General features: G+C 38.8%; 1 protein-coding gene across 2 annotated transcripts; it reads right to left on the reverse strand.

Moving 5' to 3' along the window:
* Positions 1-165: 165 nt before the first annotated feature.
* Positions 166-17,346, reverse strand: pmelb (premelanosome protein b). 2 transcript variants are annotated; one of them, XM_084427176.1, is made up of 12 exons: positions 17,214-17,346; positions 16,241-16,354; positions 13,648-13,794; positions 13,376-13,516; positions 13,132-13,293; positions 2,778-3,143; positions 1,727-1,918; positions 1,515-1,604; positions 1,330-1,435; positions 1,043-1,248; positions 825-918; positions 166-636 (listed from the first exon to the last, which is right to left on the reverse strand). In XM_084427176.1, the coding sequence occupies exons 1-12, from the start codon at positions 17,266-17,268 to the stop codon at positions 501-503; spliced, it is 1,809 nt and encodes a 602-aa protein (XP_084283302.1). In that variant the 5' UTR covers positions 17,269-17,346; the 3' UTR covers positions 166-500. The 2 variants fall into 2 exon arrangements, with proteins under 2 accessions (XP_084283302.1, XP_084283303.1); XM_084427177.1 differs by having other exon boundaries at positions 825-915; positions 17,214-17,343.
* Between the last annotated feature and the right edge of the window lie 2,228 nt (positions 17,347-19,574).

Genomic DNA, 19,574 nt, shown 5'->3' on the forward strand with positions numbered 1-19,574 from the left:
AAGGCCATTCTAGATTTTTAGGGAGGTGCAAATGAGTTACAGCAGTGGTATGCTTGCATGAAAGAAGGAAAGCAGGTCATGGTATTAAAAGGTCTTATAGTGAAAAACCTGAATTAAATTGATTGTAGACACCAATGTCGAAGATAATGAGGCCAGAAAGTAATGGCAAATTTTGTGATATTTTATTCAATTGCGTAAAAAAAAAAAACATGCAGGGTTCCAGAGGTCATTTAAATGTCAACATGTTGTTAAATATGCTTTGTTGGCTCAAATGACAGTTGTTTCCTCTTCAAGTTTAAAGTACAAAATTTAAGACAAATGCTGTAATTAAAAACAAGGTTTTGTAGAAAATGATTTGGGGTCAAATATGTGTATAAAAATCCAAACATTAAAGATTAAAAAAATGAAATGGTAAAAAAGGTTGATGCTTTTACACTTCAAAATAGTGCTAACGTAACATTTCTTTTTCAGGTCAATTTTCATTGGCTTTAAAGTAAAATTCACACTACTCCTTTTTTCTGATCCACCATCTGCTGGTTCACCATGCTCCAGAAGAGCGCTGGTACAGAGCTCACGCCAGCGTTGTTGGATTGGCATGCAGGGACCTCAGTCAGCCTTTGATACCCTTTAAGACGTCTAGAAAAGTGTAAAAATAAGGCCAGTTTATTGGTTTCCAACCAGTTAATGTTCACACCAATTTGATTACTGATTAAGCTTTAGTAAACCTAAAGGAACACTTTGAATAATTAATAATAATTCATGAATGATTCATGCCAGCTAAATAAATCAGTGCGTGGATATTACGCTGTGTTAAAATGACTCACTTATATGCAAAAGCCACTGCACCCAATGCTGATGCAACAGTCAGGATGCCCAAAAACAGGGCAGCGACACCTGCAGATGTCAACCTAGAACCTGCTAAATTTGGCACCGAGATAGAGACATGCAAGATGATTCAATAGCACAATAGCTCTGAGCATTTTGAAGAACTGTTCTCATTCTGGCGCACCATGCATGACATTTCAACAGTGAATAAACTCACCTATGTTAATATTAACCCTGGCATTTGTGACAGCCAGACTGACATCATTCGTCATAGACACATTGATGCAGAAGATCCCAGAGTCGTTGAAGAAGTGTCGAAGGATGAGTAGGCAGTCTGAGGAGGGGCTCACAGCATTGCAGATGGTCATAACTGGCATATGGCAGTCTGCATCCGACACTACAGTGCACACTTCAGTGGGTAGGCTAAAAAGGAGCAGGTATGGTCATGAATTCTCCATCAGGCTATATTTTGTGGTTCCAACTTCATGCTTTGCCAGACCTCACCTTCCCTGGCAGGAAACAGTGAAATCAACAGCATTCTGCTCCATCTCTGTTAGCAGAAAACCATTAGCTACAGCCACCTGGACGATCTGCACACTCTCAATGCCCTCTGAGGATACAAACATACATTATTCTTCAATGAAGGTCTATAATGCATCATTAAAATACAAGTGGTCAAAGAATCTCACCAATAATCTCAATATCTGTGGCAAAGGATCCATAACGGTAAATAACACAGTCACTTGTGTCTTCCTCCACAATCGCCTCCATGTCAGCAGCTGATGTTTTGGAAAATCATATGTAAATTTAAATATATATTTACATCATTTATAATTAACTATAATTCAAAATATCTCTAAAAAAAAAAAAAAAAAAAGACAAAAAGAAAACTGCAACTCACTAGTTGTCTTCAGTGTTGTCTTTGTTGCAGTATTCACTGTTTCGGACATCTTAGATCCAGATCTGAGGTTAAAGACCTTCTCAAGGCTGGATCTTATTGGAAATTCATTTGTAGGTGCAGGTGGAATGGTTTTCATTGTATATGCAGGAGTGGATTTCAGAATGGGAGCTGAAGGCTTACTGGAAGCATCATCTGTAAATTCATAAAGTAAAAAGTAGGATAATTTTACTCTAGAATTAGCACTGACTTATGTTTTTATAGCCTATGTTATGCTCTCTCGTATTTCACACAGGCATATCTAAATAAACAGTGGTGGCCAGTAACAAACTTTATTAGGATATTTAAATTTGTATTGATGTTTTTATTTAAATCGTTTCGTTCCACGTTATTTCGAAACCGAGATGTTCGATTCACTTGAAATCGATTATTTTCGATGAACCCGTTGAAGTTGTTAACAAATCACAGGGAACGATTCATTAGCGAATTGGCGTGATCTGATTGCAGACAGTCACAACTCACTGATTCAATGAATTGGTCGGAGCGAGTCTGACTCTGAATTTGGTCTTGTAACGACTCAACGAGCCAAGAAACGTAATGTGATCCCCAGAGCTTGAGTGTTCTACGTTTTCCGCGAAAAGTAAGTCACTAAATATCTATCAATTAGTATGTAGTATTTTAGTATCTCCACACACACACACAAACTAAATATATATATTTCATTATATTAGTTTGGACATTGCATAGACTTCCATTGATTTTATATCAGGTTAATGATATCTTCTATTGCCTATCTAACCCAACCCAAACATAAGCCTCATATTTAACCATCTATATATATATAACCATATATATAACCATACATAACCATCACAGAATCATGTGAAAAACACTGAAAAACATGTTTTGACCGATGTATAAGCCTTTTTTAACTGATGACCAGTAAAATGTCCTCATTAGTGGTTTGTCATAATATTTCACTATAAAAGTGAGGACATTTGGCCCTCACAATTATAGCCAAACCTGTACACACACATAGAACAATGCTGTGCACCTGTAGTGATGTGTTCAGTTGGGACAATGGGGCTCTCAGAGGTGAGGGTGTTGGTAGTGGTATGAGTCTCAGTCGGAAGGTTTGGTGGAGTTGCACAAGATGAATCCGGAATAGCTGCTTGTACGATAACTTGAGGCTTGAAGGCACCAGATGCCATGTAAGTGTGCGTGACGGTGAGTTCCCTGGAGATTACAGTGCCACTGCCATCCCCGAAATTCCAGTTAAAAGTCACGTCAGATTTGCTCAGGTATTGGCTGGGGTCGTGAAGGGTGATGCTGAAGGCCACCGCTCTGTTCTGGATAAATTTCCGATCGCCTTCATCTTTGTCATTTACCTGAGTCAGGGAAACCGCAAAGGGAATCTGGTCTAGAAACACAGGGATAAATAGTTTCATTAGATCTGAAAACCAAATGTAACACAGGTTAAATAAAGTTAATATTTAATTTACACAATTTAGTTATATGATTTTCCCTTAATAAAAGTCGATAAGAGATTATTAAGATTAAGAATATTAAGAAAAATATGTGAAAATATTCTAAAATAAATTCTCAGCGATCAACCAATGAGAGCTCTCTTGTCATTAACGTCATGTGTCGACGAGCATGCGCGATGACAGAAGAGACAAGCTTGATTGAGAAGAGCAGACGCAATCCCATCGTTGCGATCCATTTTATGTATCTGAGGTTAAAAATCTTTTAAAAAAAGTATTGAGAAGTTGAGATATAGTTAATTTGATGCATTCTGAACAAGAAGCCGACTGAATAGAGGAATAAATCATTATTGGTGAGTCAGTATCACATAATTAATGAAAATAAAAGACTAATCCTTCATAATAGGATAGAATTACTGCTACTAAACATTAAATTAGTTGCTGTGGACTGATTATTTTCTTTAAAAATTGTATTTTGATCCGAGTGGTAACAAATGTCTAAAGTGAACCGCATGGTCATTGTACATTGCAGTTCACTGACGCCATTTAACGATCACGCACGAGGTGCGCCTGAGTGAGAGCGCATGGCCATTGCACATTGCAGTTCATCGACGCCATTTTACGATCACACACGAGGTGCGCCCGAGTGAGAGCAAAAGAAAAAAAATCGATCATAAAGGTAACTTAGTTAAGCAGTTCTGTGAAGAAAAAGATATTTGTATGTACTAGTATGTAATTACTTAAGTTTGAGCGGTCATGGTGAACCGCATGGTTATTATTTGTTCATTTCAGAGTTCAGCGTCACCATTGTTGGCTACGTGTCTGTATGAAAGAGAACTAGTGATTTAGAGGTAAACGAATGTGATTATATTAGTTCGTGAAGAAATTTTAATTGTGTATTAGATGTTATTCTGGATCTTAGATGTGGAACTTATTTTGAAATGTACTTAATGAATGTTCTGGTCTGTGATCAGGCCAGGTTTTTTTTCTCTCCTTTGTTTTTCTTTTTTTTTCTTTTCTTTCTTCCTTCTTGATTCGTGAAGATCTACACGACCTCCTGTAACATTCCGTAGACTGCGAGTTTGATGGCGAGCCAACCCAGTTGTAGAAAAGAAGACATCACGTGGTGGAGAGGAGGCCCGATATCCTTTCCTTGAGTTTCCACTGAAACCGCATTGAACGACAAACTCGATTTAAAGAACTGTTTCTTTTTCTTTTCCTCTTGAGGGTGTATGGTCAACTATCACCCAGAATTGAGAGACATTTAACTTTTCATGAGAGACACTTGAAATCCCTTTGAGAGAGAGATTATACTCTTTTGTGATATTCTGTCTGTTTCATTTATTTTATTTTTCCTGAATGTTGAACTGACTATGTGGGTATATATGTGAAAACACCGACAAGAGTGCACTCGAGGTGGAAATTTGCAGTCAGTTTTATTGTTTATTGTGTTTCTGTCATTTATTTTATTTTATTGATTTTCTACTTTTCGTCCTAATCAAATTGAAACAATTATATTTCTAAATTAATCTTGTGTCTGTCTGTTACTTCGTATGCTAACCCGCCGTCTCCATAGCGATCCCTAGTCCTTCTGATAGAATTCAAATATTATCTGTATTATAATAATAATAATAAAGCAGCAGAAAAAACTACTTAATTACTAATTAATTACTGTATAATCCAAACAAGTGCTACATAAACTTTGGCGAGCCAGCCAGGAGACGGCGCTGTTGCAGAGAACTAACAGCTACACATTTGATTTTCCTTTTTTCTCTTTTGCTTTTAAGCAAGCGACGATAATGGAGATTATTGAAGCTGAAGGGATTATTATCCCAAACTCCGTAATAGTCAGTGGTTTAACAGACACTGAGAGCGATGACGAATTGTTTGATGCTCTGAAACGATACGGGTCATTTGCCAAAACCGTGCGCATCGATGACAAAGAATCCGAGTTCTACCAAAACGTAATCGTTGAGTACAACAGTAATCAAGCGTTGCAATCACTCGGACCAAAATTGCCGTTTACTCACCAGCTGTCAAGCGAACCAGGTGTTAAGTATGATGTGAGAGCGTTAGCCAGTGTGTTTACACAGCAACTTGGTAGTAGCATAACAAAATCCTACCTGGACAGATTAAAAGAAATAGCAGAACTGAGCGGAAACAACTTTGAGTCTATACTGAGTGAAATGCTGTCGCAAATGAGTGCTGACCTCCCACCAGAGCCTGCTGTTTCTGGTAGTACTGGTGAAGACACCTGTGAGAAACCATATTGGGCATCTCCGGATGGGAATTTCGACCCAATTCGTAATCCACCAAGTCAGATAGATGATGTACCGTCCCAACCTACTCCTATCAATTTGATTGAACCGACCCTTCGCATGTCGTCCAAATTTCTCAACCCGCCTGAGGTCCAAAGGCTAGTAGTTGAGCATGTTGTGCGGAGCAGTGAAGTGGTTGCTCAAGGGCAGATACAGCCCAGGCTCAGAGTGTTTTCAGGAAAATGCCCTAGGCCTGGAAACGAGGTAGATTACGACATTTGGCGTTCTAGTGTCGAATTCATTTTGAAAGATCCGTCTTTGTCCGATTTGCATGCGTCTAGGCGAATACTAGACAGTCTTTTGCCGCCTGCGGCGGATGTTATAAAGCATCTGAATCCCGAATCTCCTCCTTCTGCTTACCTCCAGCTGTTGGACTCCGCTTTCGGGGCTGTGGAGGACGGGGACGAATTGTTAGCGAAATTCATGAACACGTTGCAGGATGCAGGTGAAAGGCCATCTACTTATCTGTACAGGTTACAGTCAGCTTTAAGTGCAACCGTCAAAAGAGATGGTATTGTCCCAGCAGAGGCAGATAGGCATCTCCTAAAGCAGTTTTGCAGGGGCTGCTGGGATAATGACTTGATCGCCGAACTACGACTAGAGCAAAAGCGAAACAATCCTCCTTCCTTTGCACAGCTTCTCCTTATGCTTCGTACAGAGGAGGATAGACATACTGCGAAAGCAACTCGAATGAAGCAACACCTTGGGTCTTCTAAGCAGAGAGCGTTTATGCACTCTCAGAAAGCGTGGATTTCTGCTGAGTTAGAACAAGATGAAGCTCCTAGAGTGAGTCCTCTTGAAACTGAAACGCGTGAGTTAAAGAAGCAGATTGTCAAGTTGCAGAGTCAGTTAGCTAATCTTGCAGTCCGACCAAAACATCCAAAGAGAACTCCGTCGCGAGAGGTAGTCAAAAGGCCTGCACCACCTGACCAAAGGAAGTCGGGGGCTGCTGCGAGTGTAGTTCCGGTCAATAAGAAGCCAACTGATAGACCTAGACCGTGGTACTGTTTCACATGTGGTGAGGATGGCCACATTGCATCGTCCTGTAGTTCTGAGCCAAACCCCGAGCTTGTCGCTACTAAACGTAGGCTGTTAAGGGAGAAACAGTTACAGTGGGAGTCACAGAATCCCTCCACTAGCGTAGATTTAAACTAGAGGCAGTTCCTGTTGCGGGACATACAGGAACTGAGCTTAAATCGAGTGGTCCCATTGTAAATCGTGTCTTCAAGAAATGCCAAGCTCCTAGGAAGCAGAGTGCAAACCTACCTAAGGGCTTAGTTGGTGCTAGATGTGTTGCCGAAGTCAGCATAGCTGGTAAGAAATGTCATTGTCTACTCGACACTGGATCGCAGATCACAACTGTGCCTAAGTCTTTTTATGAACGACACCTCTCAGAGCACCCGATTAACCCTCTTGACGATATTTTGGAAGTAGAAGGCGCCAATGGGTTTTCCGTTCCGTACGAAGGCTACGTAAAGGTAGACATCACTTTCCCTGAGGAGTTTTTGGGTGCGACTATTGAAGTGGCCACGGTAGCTCTAGTCGTTCCAGATGTAAAGTCTCACACTCAGCCTTTGATCTTAATAGGTACAAACACTCTCGACATCCTCTATGAGCAGCAGTTAGTGGCAGTATCCCCGAAGCACCAGCCATCTCTATTTGGGTATAGAGTGGTTTTGAAAACTCTTGAAACGAGGCGAAAGCAGAACACGAGTGGCGTTCTGAGTCAGGTGAGATTAAGAGGCAACATACCGGAGGTCATGTCCGCTGGTCAAACTGTCGTGGTGAAAGGCTCTCTTGCGGTACCCGGTGGGATAGATAAGTGTGTAGTGGTAGAACACCCGTCTGAATCCTCTTTACCTGGTGGTGTGTTTGTGAAGCGCTGCTTACTTACTCCTTCTAGTCAATCTGTCTGGTTACCTGTGGTACTAAAAAACGAAACCGAGCACGATATAGCCATTCCCCCAAGATGCATAATAGCAGAGCTGCATGCAGTTGAGTCCGTGCTCCCCCAGCCGAGTGTTTCCCCTGTTAGTAAGCACTTGCCTACTCAGGATTCTAATTTCGCCTTGAATTTCGGTGAGTCCCCATTGCCACAAGAATGGCGGGACCGGATTTCAGAAAAACTCAAAGAAATGCCTGATGTTTTCAGCCAACACGATTTAGATTTTGGGCATACACAAAAGGTGAAACATCGTATACATCTGCACGATGAAACTCCCTTTAAACATAGGGCGCGACCTATCCATCCGCAAGATCTGGAAGCCGTCCGCAGACATCTGCGCGATCTTCTCGCAAGCAACGTTATTCGCGAGTCTGAATCCCCTTTTTCTTCGCCTATTGTAGTGGTGCGGAAGAAAAATGGAGATGTACGGTTGTGCATAGACTATAGGAAGTTAAATCTTCAAACAGTTAAAGACGCATATGCATTACCCAATCTCGAGGAGACGTTTTCCGCTTTAACTGGATCAAAATGGTTTTCCGTTCTCGACTTGAAATCTGGGTATTACCAGATAGAGGTGGAAGAGGCAGACAAACCTAAAACCGCCTTTGTCTGCCCCCTGGGGTTTTGGGAGTTTAATCGCATGCCTCAGGGGGTCACTAACGCCCCAAGTACTTTTCAGAGATTGATGGAGAAGTGTATGGAGGATATCAATCTCAGGGAAGTACTTGTCTTCCTGGACGATCTGATCATATTTTCTGAAACTTTGGAAGAGCATGAAAGACGGCTGTTAAAAGTTCTTTCTCGGCTCAGAGAGTATGGGCTAAAACTCGCCCCTGAAAAGTGCAAGTTTTTTCAGACGTCTGTACGTTATTTAGGGCACATAGTGTCAGAGCGTGGAGTAGAGACCGATCCAGAGAAAGTACAAACCTTAAAAACCTGGCCGAGTCCCACAAACCTTAAAGAGTTAAGGTCGTTTTTGGGCTTTTCGGGGTATTACCGCCGATTTATTAAAGATTATTCTAGGGTTGTGAAACCACTCACCGACTTGACTGTAGGGTATCCGCCGACTAGGAAAGGTGGTAAACGGAGTGAGAGTAAGGGTCCATACCATAACCCTAAAGAGTCGTTCGGAAACCGTTGGACGCCGCTTTGTGAGGAAGCGTTTCGGTCTGTTATCGACAAACTAACTACTGCGCCTGTGTTGGGCTTTGCAAACCCTAAACTTACCTATTTCCTACATACAGATGCCAGCACCAAGGGTTTAGGAGCAGCCTTGTATCAGGAACAGGAAGGGAGGATGCGAGTCATTGCATATGCAAGTAGAGGGTTGTCCCGCAGTGAGTCCAATTACCCGGCGCACAAGCTTGAGTTTCTTGCCCTTAAATGGGCAGTAACTGAAAAGTTTAGAGACTATCTGTATGGTAGCCAATTCACCGTCATTACCGACAGCAACCCTCTAACGTATGTTCTAACCACGGCGAGACTAGATGCGACTAGCTACCGGTGGCTTGCTGCCCTTTCCACTTTTTCTTTTAAGTTACAGTACAGAGCAGGCAAGCTAAATGCTGATGCTGATGGTCTATCAAGGCGACCACAGGAACAGTTGCCCGAAAATCCTTTATCTCAAAAAGAGTACGAACGAATTCAACAGTTTATGCAGAATCATCTCACGGAAGCTGCAGATTCTTGTGACACCGCAAGTGAAGTAGTTCAGGCTATATGTGAGAAACATCTGGTCAGACAGCCAACGGACGTTGGGTGTGGTGCTGCGTTTGTTGAATCTCTTGCACTTTATCCTGATGCTGTACCTGATAGTTACGAACAAGAAGGTGATTTTGAGGGGTTACCTGTTGTATCTTACCTGTCAGGGAACCTCGGTGATGATCAAAGGGCAGATCCAGTCATTCGGGAAGTAGTATCTTGCCTAGAGTCGGGAGAAAAGCCTCCACCAACAGTCAGGAGGGAACTCCCAGATCTTCCTTTTTTTCTAAGAGAGTGGAACCGTCTTGAGTTAAAAAGTGGGGTGCTTTACCGGAAACGGCAGGTAGAGGAATTAGTTACTTATCAACTCGTGCTACCTGAGAAACTGAGGCCCTCTGTATTGACCAGTTTGCATGACAGTATGGGTCATATGGGGGTGGAGAGAACTCTAGACTTGGTAAGGTCTCGGTTCTACTGGCCGAAGATGGCTGCGGAGGTAGAACAAAAGATCAGGACATGCGGTCGTTGTGTGAGGAGGAAATCATTGCCTCAAAAAGCTGCACCGTTAGTTAATATCCAAGCCACAAGACCTTTAGAGTTGGTCTGTATGGATTTTCTCTCATTAGAGCCAGACAAAAGTAATACGAGAGACATCTTGGTAATCACTGACTTCTTTACCAAATATGCTGTGGCGGTCCCCACACCCAACCAAAAGGCAAGAACGGTAGCGAAATGTCTTTGGGAAAATTTTGTTGTGCACTATGGGTTCCCCGAGCGTCTTCATAGCGATCAGGGCCGAGATTTTGAATCGCGCACCATCAAAGAGCTTTGTGAGGTGGCAGGTATTAAGAAAACCCGAACAACCCCTTATCATCCCAGGGGAAATCCTGTCGAACGTTTTAATAGGACCCTGCTCAGTATGTTGGGTACCTTAGAAGAAAAAGACAAGGTTCGTTGGAAAGATTTCGTAAAACCTTTAGCTCATGCGTACAACTGCACGAAACATGAGGTCACTGGGTTCACTCCCTACGAATTGATGTTTGGACGTCAACCCAGGTTACCCGTTGACCTTGCTTTTGGGTTGCCGTATCAAGATGGTCCACGACAGTCTCATTCGGAGTATGTCAGTCATCTAAAAAACAATCTGAAAGAAAGTTATTCGCTTGCGTCACGTGGTATGTCAAAAAGTGCAGAAAGAAACAAAGCTAGGTTTGACAAATCTGTAACTTATTGCTCTTTGGAGATTGGTGATCGAGTGTTGGTGAAGAACGTTAGGCTACGCGGGAAGCATAAGTTAGCAGACAAGTGGGAGTCTGAGGTGTATGTTGTGGTGAGTCAGGCAGCTGAATTGCCAGTTTATACTGTTCGTCCAGAGAGAAAGGACGGTCCTCTGCGTACTCTTCACAGAGATATGTTGCTCCCGTGTGGGTTTTTACTGTCTTCCGAAGTTGAACCACCCACTCTAAACGAATCCATCTCAAGACCTCGAACACGACAGAATCCTAAGGTTCCGTTAATTGATGACACTTGTCTCTCTGATTCCGAAGAAGGAAATTCGTATTGCGAGTACAGCCATACTCCAAGTATAGAGACAGCACATTTCTCTACAGTTCATGATATCTGTACGGAAAGAGAGACAGTGAACGCTGATTCTACTGATAACTCGGCCGAACAATCTTTCCCTATCGGCGACACCTTGCAGGGCGACCAAAGTAATAATTTACTTGTTGAAGCCTTACCAGTTGATAAACCGGGTGAATACTTACCTGTCGACACACTCGATGAGCACTTACCTCTTAATGTTTCCGGCACCCTTGGACAGAGTAATTTACCTGGTCAGGGCCAAGTCGAAGCCGTAATGGGCAGTTCTGTTGATGAAGTTGAAGTAACCAGTGTTGTTGAAAGTTCAGGTGTTTGTGAAAAAGCCGAACAACAATCAGAAGATGAGATAGACACCTTACCGAGGCGTTCCGTTAGACCGAGAGGAGAACCAGAGCGACTTACTTATTTTCAGCCAGGAAACCCATTAATATATGTGGTCCAATCTTTGTTCCAAGGTCTGAATTCAGCTTTTGTTAAATCTCTTGGTGGAGATGAAACTCTGAATGTCCTTCCCTTGCTGCCTAATGGTTTACACGGTGTGGTCACCAGTCAGCCGAGCAGAACATGCAAAGGGACTTGCATGAATTTAGGAGGGGAGAATGTAACACAGGTTAAATAAAGTTAATATTTAATTTACACAATTTAGTTATATGATTTTCCCTTAATAAAAGTCGATAAGAGATTATTAAGATTAAGAATATTAAGAAAAATATGTGAAAATATTCTAAAATAAATTCTCAGCGATCAACCAATGAGAGCTCTCTTGTCATTAACGTCATGTGTCGACGAGCATGCGCGATGACAGAAGAGACAAGCTTGATTGAGAAGAGCAGACGCAATCCCATCGTTGCGATCCATTTTATGTATCTGAGGTTAAAAATCTTTTAAAAAAAGTATTGAGAAGTTGAGATATAGTTAATTTGATGCATTCTGAACAAGAAGCCGACTGAATAGAGGAATAAATCATTATTGGTGAGTCAGTATCACATAATTAATGAAAATAAAAGACTAATCCTTCATAATAGGATAGAATTACTGCTACTAAACATTAAATTAGTTGCTGTGGACTGATTATTTTCTTTAAAAATTGTATTTTGATCCGAGTGGTAACAAATGTCTAAAGTGAACCGCATGGTCATTGTACATTGCAGTTCACTGACGCCATTTAACGATCACGCACGAGGTGCGCCTGAGTGAGAGCGCATGGCCATTGCACATTGCAGTTCATCGACGCCATTTTACGATCACACACGAGGTGCGCCCGAGTGAGAGCAAAAGAAAAAAAATCGATCATAAAGGTAACTTAGTTAAGCAGTTCTGTGAAGAAAAAGATATTTGTATGTACTAGTATGTAATTACTTAAGTTTGAGCGGTCATGGTGAACCGCATGGTTATTATTTGTTCATTTCAGAGTTCAGCGTCACCATTGTTGGCTACGTGTCTGTATGAAAGAGAACTAGTGATTTAGAGGTAAACGAATGTGATTATATTAGTTCGTGAAGAAATTTTAATTGTGTATTAGATGTTATTCTGGATCTTAGATGTGGAACTTATTTTGAAATGTACTTAATGAATGTTCTGGTCTGTGATCAGGCCAGGTTTTTTTTCTCTCCTTTGTTTTTCTTTTTTTTTCTTTTCTTTCTTCCTTCTTGATTCGTGAAGATCTACACGACCTCCTGTAACATTCCGTAGACTGCGAGTTTGATGGCGAGCCAACCCAGTTGTAGAAAAGAAGACATCACGTGGTGGAGAGGAGGCCCGATATCCTTTCCTTGAGTTTCCACTGAAACCGCATTGAACGACAAACTCGATTTAAAGAACTGTTTCTTTTTCTTTTCCTCTTGAGGGTGTATGGTCAACTATCACCCAGAATTGAGAGACATTTAACTTTTCATGAGAGACACTTGAAATCCCTTTGAGAGAGAGATTATACTCTTTTGTGATATTCTGTCTGTTTCATTTATTTTATTTTTCCTGAATGTTGAACTGACTATGTGGGTATATATGTGAAAACACCGACAAGAGTGCACTCGAGGTGGAAATTTGCAGTCAGTTTTATTGTTTATTGTGTTTCTGTCATTTATTTTATTTTATTGATTTTCTACTTTTCGTCCTAATCAAATTGAAACAATTATATTTCTAAATTAATCTTGTGTCTGTCTGTTACTTCGTATGCTAACCCGCCGTCTCCATAGCGATCCCTAGTCCTTCTGATAGAATTCAAATATTATCTGTATTATAATAATAATAATAAAGCAGCAGAAAAAACTACTTAATTACTAATTAATTACTGTATAATCCAAACAAGTGCTACACAAACTAAACAAAAGATCGACATTCTGATTAAATTATGCTTACCTGTAATACTAAACTGTGTGGATGCATATCCAATAGGGATGAATTTATCTTTTTGCCTGTAGTGATAGATGACAACATCCATCATATAAGAGCCAAGAGGAACATCATCAGTGCCGATGGTCAACGATGAGGAAGGGCCATCGCACACTTGCCAGTATTTACCTGTCAAACACAATAGTGGATTGTCAGGTACAGTAGGTGAGATAACTGCACATTACAGTAAAGTAAGTGCTTCTTTCCTTACCGCAGGTTTTCCATACAAACACATAGGGAGGTTGCTTTTCCCCCTGTCTGGAAAGGAGAGGAGCATTAGGGAACACAGCGTTCCATGCATCTACAGAGTTCTCCTCAGGATATACAGGCTCTCCTTCATGGAACTGTGTGCCTAAATTAGAAAGTTGACATTTTTGTGCATTATTATTAATACAACTAAACTTTTGTTGGTCATAGTACTGGCAGCAGAATATACATTTTCATCTTTGTAAATAGGGCGAGATAAAGATCATAGAAATATACCGTTGAAAGTGCCGTTTTTTGCCCAAACAACTTGTCCATCTGGCAGGACCTTCTGGTTGTGAGGGAACACAATGTCAATGGTGAAGGTGATTCTGGCACCGGTCAAGGTGGGTGCATCATTTCCCACTTCAAACTTCAATTTTCCACCTGTAGAAATGTACATTTATGCATTTGACAAAGGGGGGTTTCACAGCGATGCCGCATAGAAGAACCATTTTAGGTTCCTCAAACCTTTTTTTCTTAGTGTGAAGAGTATTTTAATAATCAAAAGAACCGTTTTGCACTATAAAGAACCTTGTGTGGAATGGAAAGGTTCCATGGATGTTAAAGGTTCTACATGGAACCAAAGATGTCAATAAAGAACCTTTATTTCTGTCAGGACCACTATCATCAAATACGATTGACAGTTAGCATACAGTTTGGATTGGCGGTATGGTTCCGTTCTGGGCAAGAACTCCCATCCATGCATGGAAAAGAGCAGGGAGAGCAGCAATAACCCCCCTTAGGGTAAACAGAACAGAACCAACATGTATTGCAGATATCATTAATTAATTTAAATGTACAACATAATTAGAGAATTTTATTCTGATTCAGGGGTAATCAGAATGCCAAATCCTGACTGGACGAGAGGAGGGTAATTAGCTCCTGAGAAACGCGATAGCTGTTGATAATACTGAAGGAGCTTACATATGAATACAGTGATAGGCGTCGTATTCCTTACTGTAAGCAGACGTGGATCAGTTAGTTAATGTGAGCTTGACTAACGTGACCTGCCAGAACTGACACTTCGCTTGATTTTTAAGAGTGTAAATCACCTTGCATTGCATTCAAGATATACGTTTTTATCAATTCACGTGAATCAAACCCACGACTTTGGGGTCACTAGCAACATGCTCTACCATTTGAGCTACAGAACACTAATGAAACACATTTTTTTAACATGTTGATGTAATGATGTAGAAAATATATTTCGGTAACACTTTAGAATACTGTATCTTACTTACTGCATAACTAATAAGTAATTATTGAAGAACTAATAGGTAATTATTCATTAACTACTTCTTCACTACTGTTAACTACTAAGGAAGATGTGTTAACTAATCAGTATGTAATATAGTTTTATGATTGTGTTAAGTAACAGTTAGTTAATCAATAAATAATGAATTCTGTCATAACTCTTGAAGAACTACTACTAATTATCTACTTATTAAGGTTCAAGAAAAATAACTAAGTAACTACTAATGTACAGTCATACAAAACTAACCTCAGATTAGTTTTTATATTTTATATACAGTACTGTGTGTGTCTGTTTTCCTCAGCATAGAATGCCATTGAGTAAATTCATGTTTGAGGCAATGACTGAGGGAAACTGAAAATATAGGGAACTTATTTGTAATTCATAAATAATTATCAAATAATTCTGCAGGAATTACTTAGAACCTGGAACAGTATTCTAAAGTGAGAATATAGGGAACTCATTAGTAATTAATAAATAATTATCAAATAATTATCCAGGAATTAGGCTACTTATAACCTGAAACAGTATTCTAAAGTGAACATATAAGGAAATTAATTGGTAATTAACAAATAATTATTAGATAATTCTTCAGGAATTACTTGGAACCTGGAACAGTATTCTAAAGTGAGAATATAGGGAACTCATTAGTAATTCATAAATAATTATCAAATAATTATCCAGGAATTAGGCTACTTATAACCTGAAACAGTATTCTAAAGTGAACATATAAGGAAATTAATTGGTAATTAACAAATAATTATTAGATAATTCTTCAGGAATTACTTGGAACCTGGAACAGTATTCTAAAGTGAGAATATAGGAAACTCATTAGTAATTAATACAGAATTACCACATACTTCTGACTCAAATCAAACTTACTGTAAAAAACACATTATTAACGGTATTATCTAAACCTTTGTAAAATAGATAAGTTAAAAGTAATTAAATAAAAAGTTTCCTTATTTGCAGATCAATATATAAGCCTAGTAAATGTCTGCACTTATCTTTCTTATTAGTGCTGAAGAATGACTAAAACTGGCTAGAAAATAAAATTAAAAACATTGATCAGTGCTTTTTACTTTTCAAGTAATTACCTTTGTACATTTACTAAGGTAATTTTGAAAATGAATAGGCCAATAGTTTATCATTTTACTGGAGTAATATTTTATTGGGTTATCTGTACTTTTACTCAAGTACTTGATTTGTGTACTTCATCCACCACTCCACTGCTATAATAAAACGGTTTATTGTAGTAACCACTGTGTATGACTGTTAATTAGTAGTTACTTCTTAGTTATTTTTCTTGCACATTAATTAATAGATAATTAATAATAGTCCTTCAAGAGTTATGACATAATTCATTAGTTATTGATTAACTAACTGAAACTTAACACAATCATACAATTCTATTACATACTAATTAGTTAACACATCTTCCTTAGTAGTTAACAGTAGTGACTTAAGTGTTAATAAATAATTATCTATTAGTTCCTCAATAATTCCTTATTAGTTATGCAGTAAGTAAGATACAGTATTCTAAAGTGTTACCTATATTTCTTGACTGAATTTTATTACCTGTCCAGCTGTTTTTGTTGAGTGGGTCTCCATCTTTCCACACTGGGAACTGTTTTGTATTCCATGTCTGATATTGATTGAATCTGGGTTTCGAGTTGCTTCTGTCAACTTGTCCTTATGCAGAAATGAAAAGTTGGGAAACTGCAATGAGATTATTTGGTGGAAACTGAAAATGATTTGAGAGAAACGGCTTTGAAAGCCCTTAAACTCTAAATGACTGACTGACTCGCTTACAAACTTTAAAGTCTACAATTGGTTGAGAGAATAAGAGTCGGGGCATGTGACCGGATAAGATATTCAGCACACTTTCTGCAGTGTGACCCCAAATCCTGTGCATGTGATGGTCAGCTACATGTGACCATACTTTGGTTTTTACTGCATAAAGGACAGGCTTGCTCTCCGATCAAAGCGAATAGGCATAACTCAAAAATCTGAATGCAATACTAGATTTTTGAATGATTGAAACCAAGAAACAGCTGGTGCTGTGCCAATCAAGGTATAAAAGACTTGTCATATTACAGTAATGCTTCTGGGTCATTTTGTATTTTTAAGTCATAGGATACATTATTTCCTATTTGATCTGATTAGCTAATGCACATTGCATCTAATCTTGGAAAATTCCAAGACATACTTTTAATGAATATAAGGGGGTCAAGGAGATAAGGACGTTGTCATGCAGCATTAAACACCCGTAAGGTTTAGGAATTGTAGTAGGGAAGGTTTTAACAGTACAGCAAAGACAAAAGAATACCCTCCAGCAACATTCACTGAAATAGTTAACTATTAAGTGAACAATTTTCTTTCGACTTTCCTGATAACCAGTGTTCTTTTCAGTGAAGTTAAAAAAAACCTCTCCACTAAATATAAATGCTGGTAAACACAATTCCAAGTATGATATACAAGAACATGGTGCTGCGTCTAATTAATAAAACACACAATAAATATAAATAATATTGAAATAATCTTTACTTACTTGTTAAAGCCACAGACAAACAGGTCACTATCAGTATTCTTGAAAGTAGCTTCATTGTGTCACTTTGTTGTTGGCACTTTAATGACTTTCGGCTTCAGAAGCATCGCTCTTTATATAGCCACATCATACATCTGTGGCTGAATAGCCCCTCCCATAACTTAAGACCATCCACACACACACAGTTTCACAGTGTGTAGGCTACTTTCATCTTGATACCTCTAACCTTATTATTTATTCTCAGGTTAGGTAAAGTAATTAAAGTCTGGCCTAAATTATAAGCATTAAAAATGCTTACAATTTAGTCAGAAGACTGTGCTTTTGCTCAAGTCTTAAACAATAAAAAATCAATTTTTGTAATCAATTAAATTTCTTTTAATTGGTTACTTTTCTTTTTATAATAAACAAAAGTGTTAAGGCAAATAAAACTTCATTAAAGTATAAAATATAATAATCACACTTTCAATCAAAGGTGTAGTCATATCTATATGGGCTTCTTTGTCTTTAGCCTCGAGTTTCTTGTCCTCATCTCTAAGCTTCTAGGTGTCGGGGATGCTGATACTACACACACAGATAAATGTGCAATATGTCCTAGTGATGCTGTGCAAGAGTTATCAGATTACAATTCCATTAAATATTACTTGCACTAATTGATTAAACTCATTTATGAATTATGCCGATCAGTCGCGCATGTGCACAAAAAAAAAAAAAAAAAAAAAAAAGGTTCCACTTTGAACCTAAAGTATTTTATTATTAAAAATATAAGGGGAAACCAAAAATCCAAAATATAGATTTGAAGAACTTGTAAGAAAACATCAATAACATCTACTTACGATTGATAAAAAAAATTATTTATTTAAAAAAAATGTTAAGTACAAAATAGTTCCGAAGCGCTGCAAACAACCACTGAACAAACTTTTGTTTAAGAATGTAAAATACTTTATTTGACATAATGGGTCTTATTTTTTAAGAGTCACATTGAGATTACAAGCTCTTTTCCAAGCTGAGCTTCTTTTAATGAGGAACGAAGCTGGAGAATGCTTACATGTGATATCAGTGGAGCACTGCAAGTGGCTGGAAATCTGACGCTTTTAAAGGCTTTCCTTCTTAATTGGGTCAGTGGCCATAAGCATCTTACGTTTTTTTGCCAAATCTGATATATATTTTTTTATTTTTACATATCCTTACAAATGCAATAGAATGAGGTTTGGTAAGATAAGCTTGCAAGTGTTCGTTTTGAGATGTGTATGAGAAACAATGCTTAATGCAAACCAAGGGGAAATTGTGTCAAACCTGCTGTATAGGCGGCTGGTACAGTGTCATGCGAGATCAAGGATGGCTGACTCCAAGAACAATAGAGTCTGTTCAGGTCTGGGCACGCAAGGATCATCTACATTCTGTGAATACTAATGCACAGAGGTTAACAGGTTCAATTTAGCACTGTATTTCACATCACATTTTTTGCATTGCACTAATAAGGATGGGGAAAATGCACTGCTTAATTGACAAAAATAACTACAAAATGCAACCTTAATGGTACATTATAATAGAAATTGAAAATATGTTTCTTTTGATCTTGGGGTGAAATCTAAAATCGGAACTATGCCACTAATTCAGATAATGCTCAATAATAATAATAATAAGGCGTCAATAAAACAATAAGTTACACATTAGGGCCAGACAACAATGCCTGGAATGGAAAGTTAATCGGGATTACAACAGCTCTTGTGACTTCTCGGTTAACACAGATTTTCGGCTTTTCTGAATTGTGTTCTAAATAGCCACATTTAACATTCCTGGTTTATTCTTGTATCTCTTTATTCCAGAACTGAATTCAAAGGCAAACCATAAAGGTGTTGTTGACATCAGGTGGAAGCAAAACTGGTCAAGTTGTCGTATAAAAGTGAATTTACGGCAAGAAGCTTGAGTAGAGCGTCTGTCACATTATAACAATTTACACTGCAATCGGTAAGAAAAACACCCACAAGTATGTTTCTCATAAAACATTATTGTACATCAACCACATTTATAAAAAGGAACCGAGTTCACAAAAATGCAAACCTTAACTTCTGACAAGAAACACCCCGACAATTCAATTCAATTCAAAACCTGAGAGTTCATGTGGTACCACTAAAACACAGAAAACAGTATATACATGTGATAAAACGCTATATTCTTGAGAATGGAGGTACATAGAAAATACAATGGTGACATGAATTGCATTAGACCCACACAACGCCTTCTCTTTAGTCTTACTGAAGCAGACTAGACACCAGCAAACACAAAACTAAAACATGTTAAACCTTCAAATTCTACTTAGAAATGATAAAACAGGGACAGGACATGAGGAGTGCATCATATAAG

The sequence above is a fragment of the Rutilus rutilus genome, assembly GCF_951802725.1.
Source record: "Rutilus rutilus genome assembly, chromosome: 13".
NCBI classification, from domain to species: Eukaryota; Metazoa; Chordata; class Actinopteri; order Cypriniformes; family Leuciscidae; genus Rutilus; species Rutilus rutilus.

Bases quoted from the DNA above. Each gene is read 5' to 3' on its own strand.
- pmelb (XM_084427176.1), bottom strand. From the start codon at position 17,268: ATGAAGCTACTTTCAAGAATACTGATAGTGACCTGTTTGTCTGTGGCT. The intron at 13,517-13,647 runs GTATATTTCTAT...TTTCTAATTTAG, and splicing joins AAAAAACGGCACTTTCAACG to GCACACAGTTCCATGAAGGA. The intron at 1,605-1,726 runs GTGAGTTGCAGT...CCAAAACATCAG, and splicing joins GACAACACTGAAGACAACTA to CTGCTGACATGGAGGCGATT.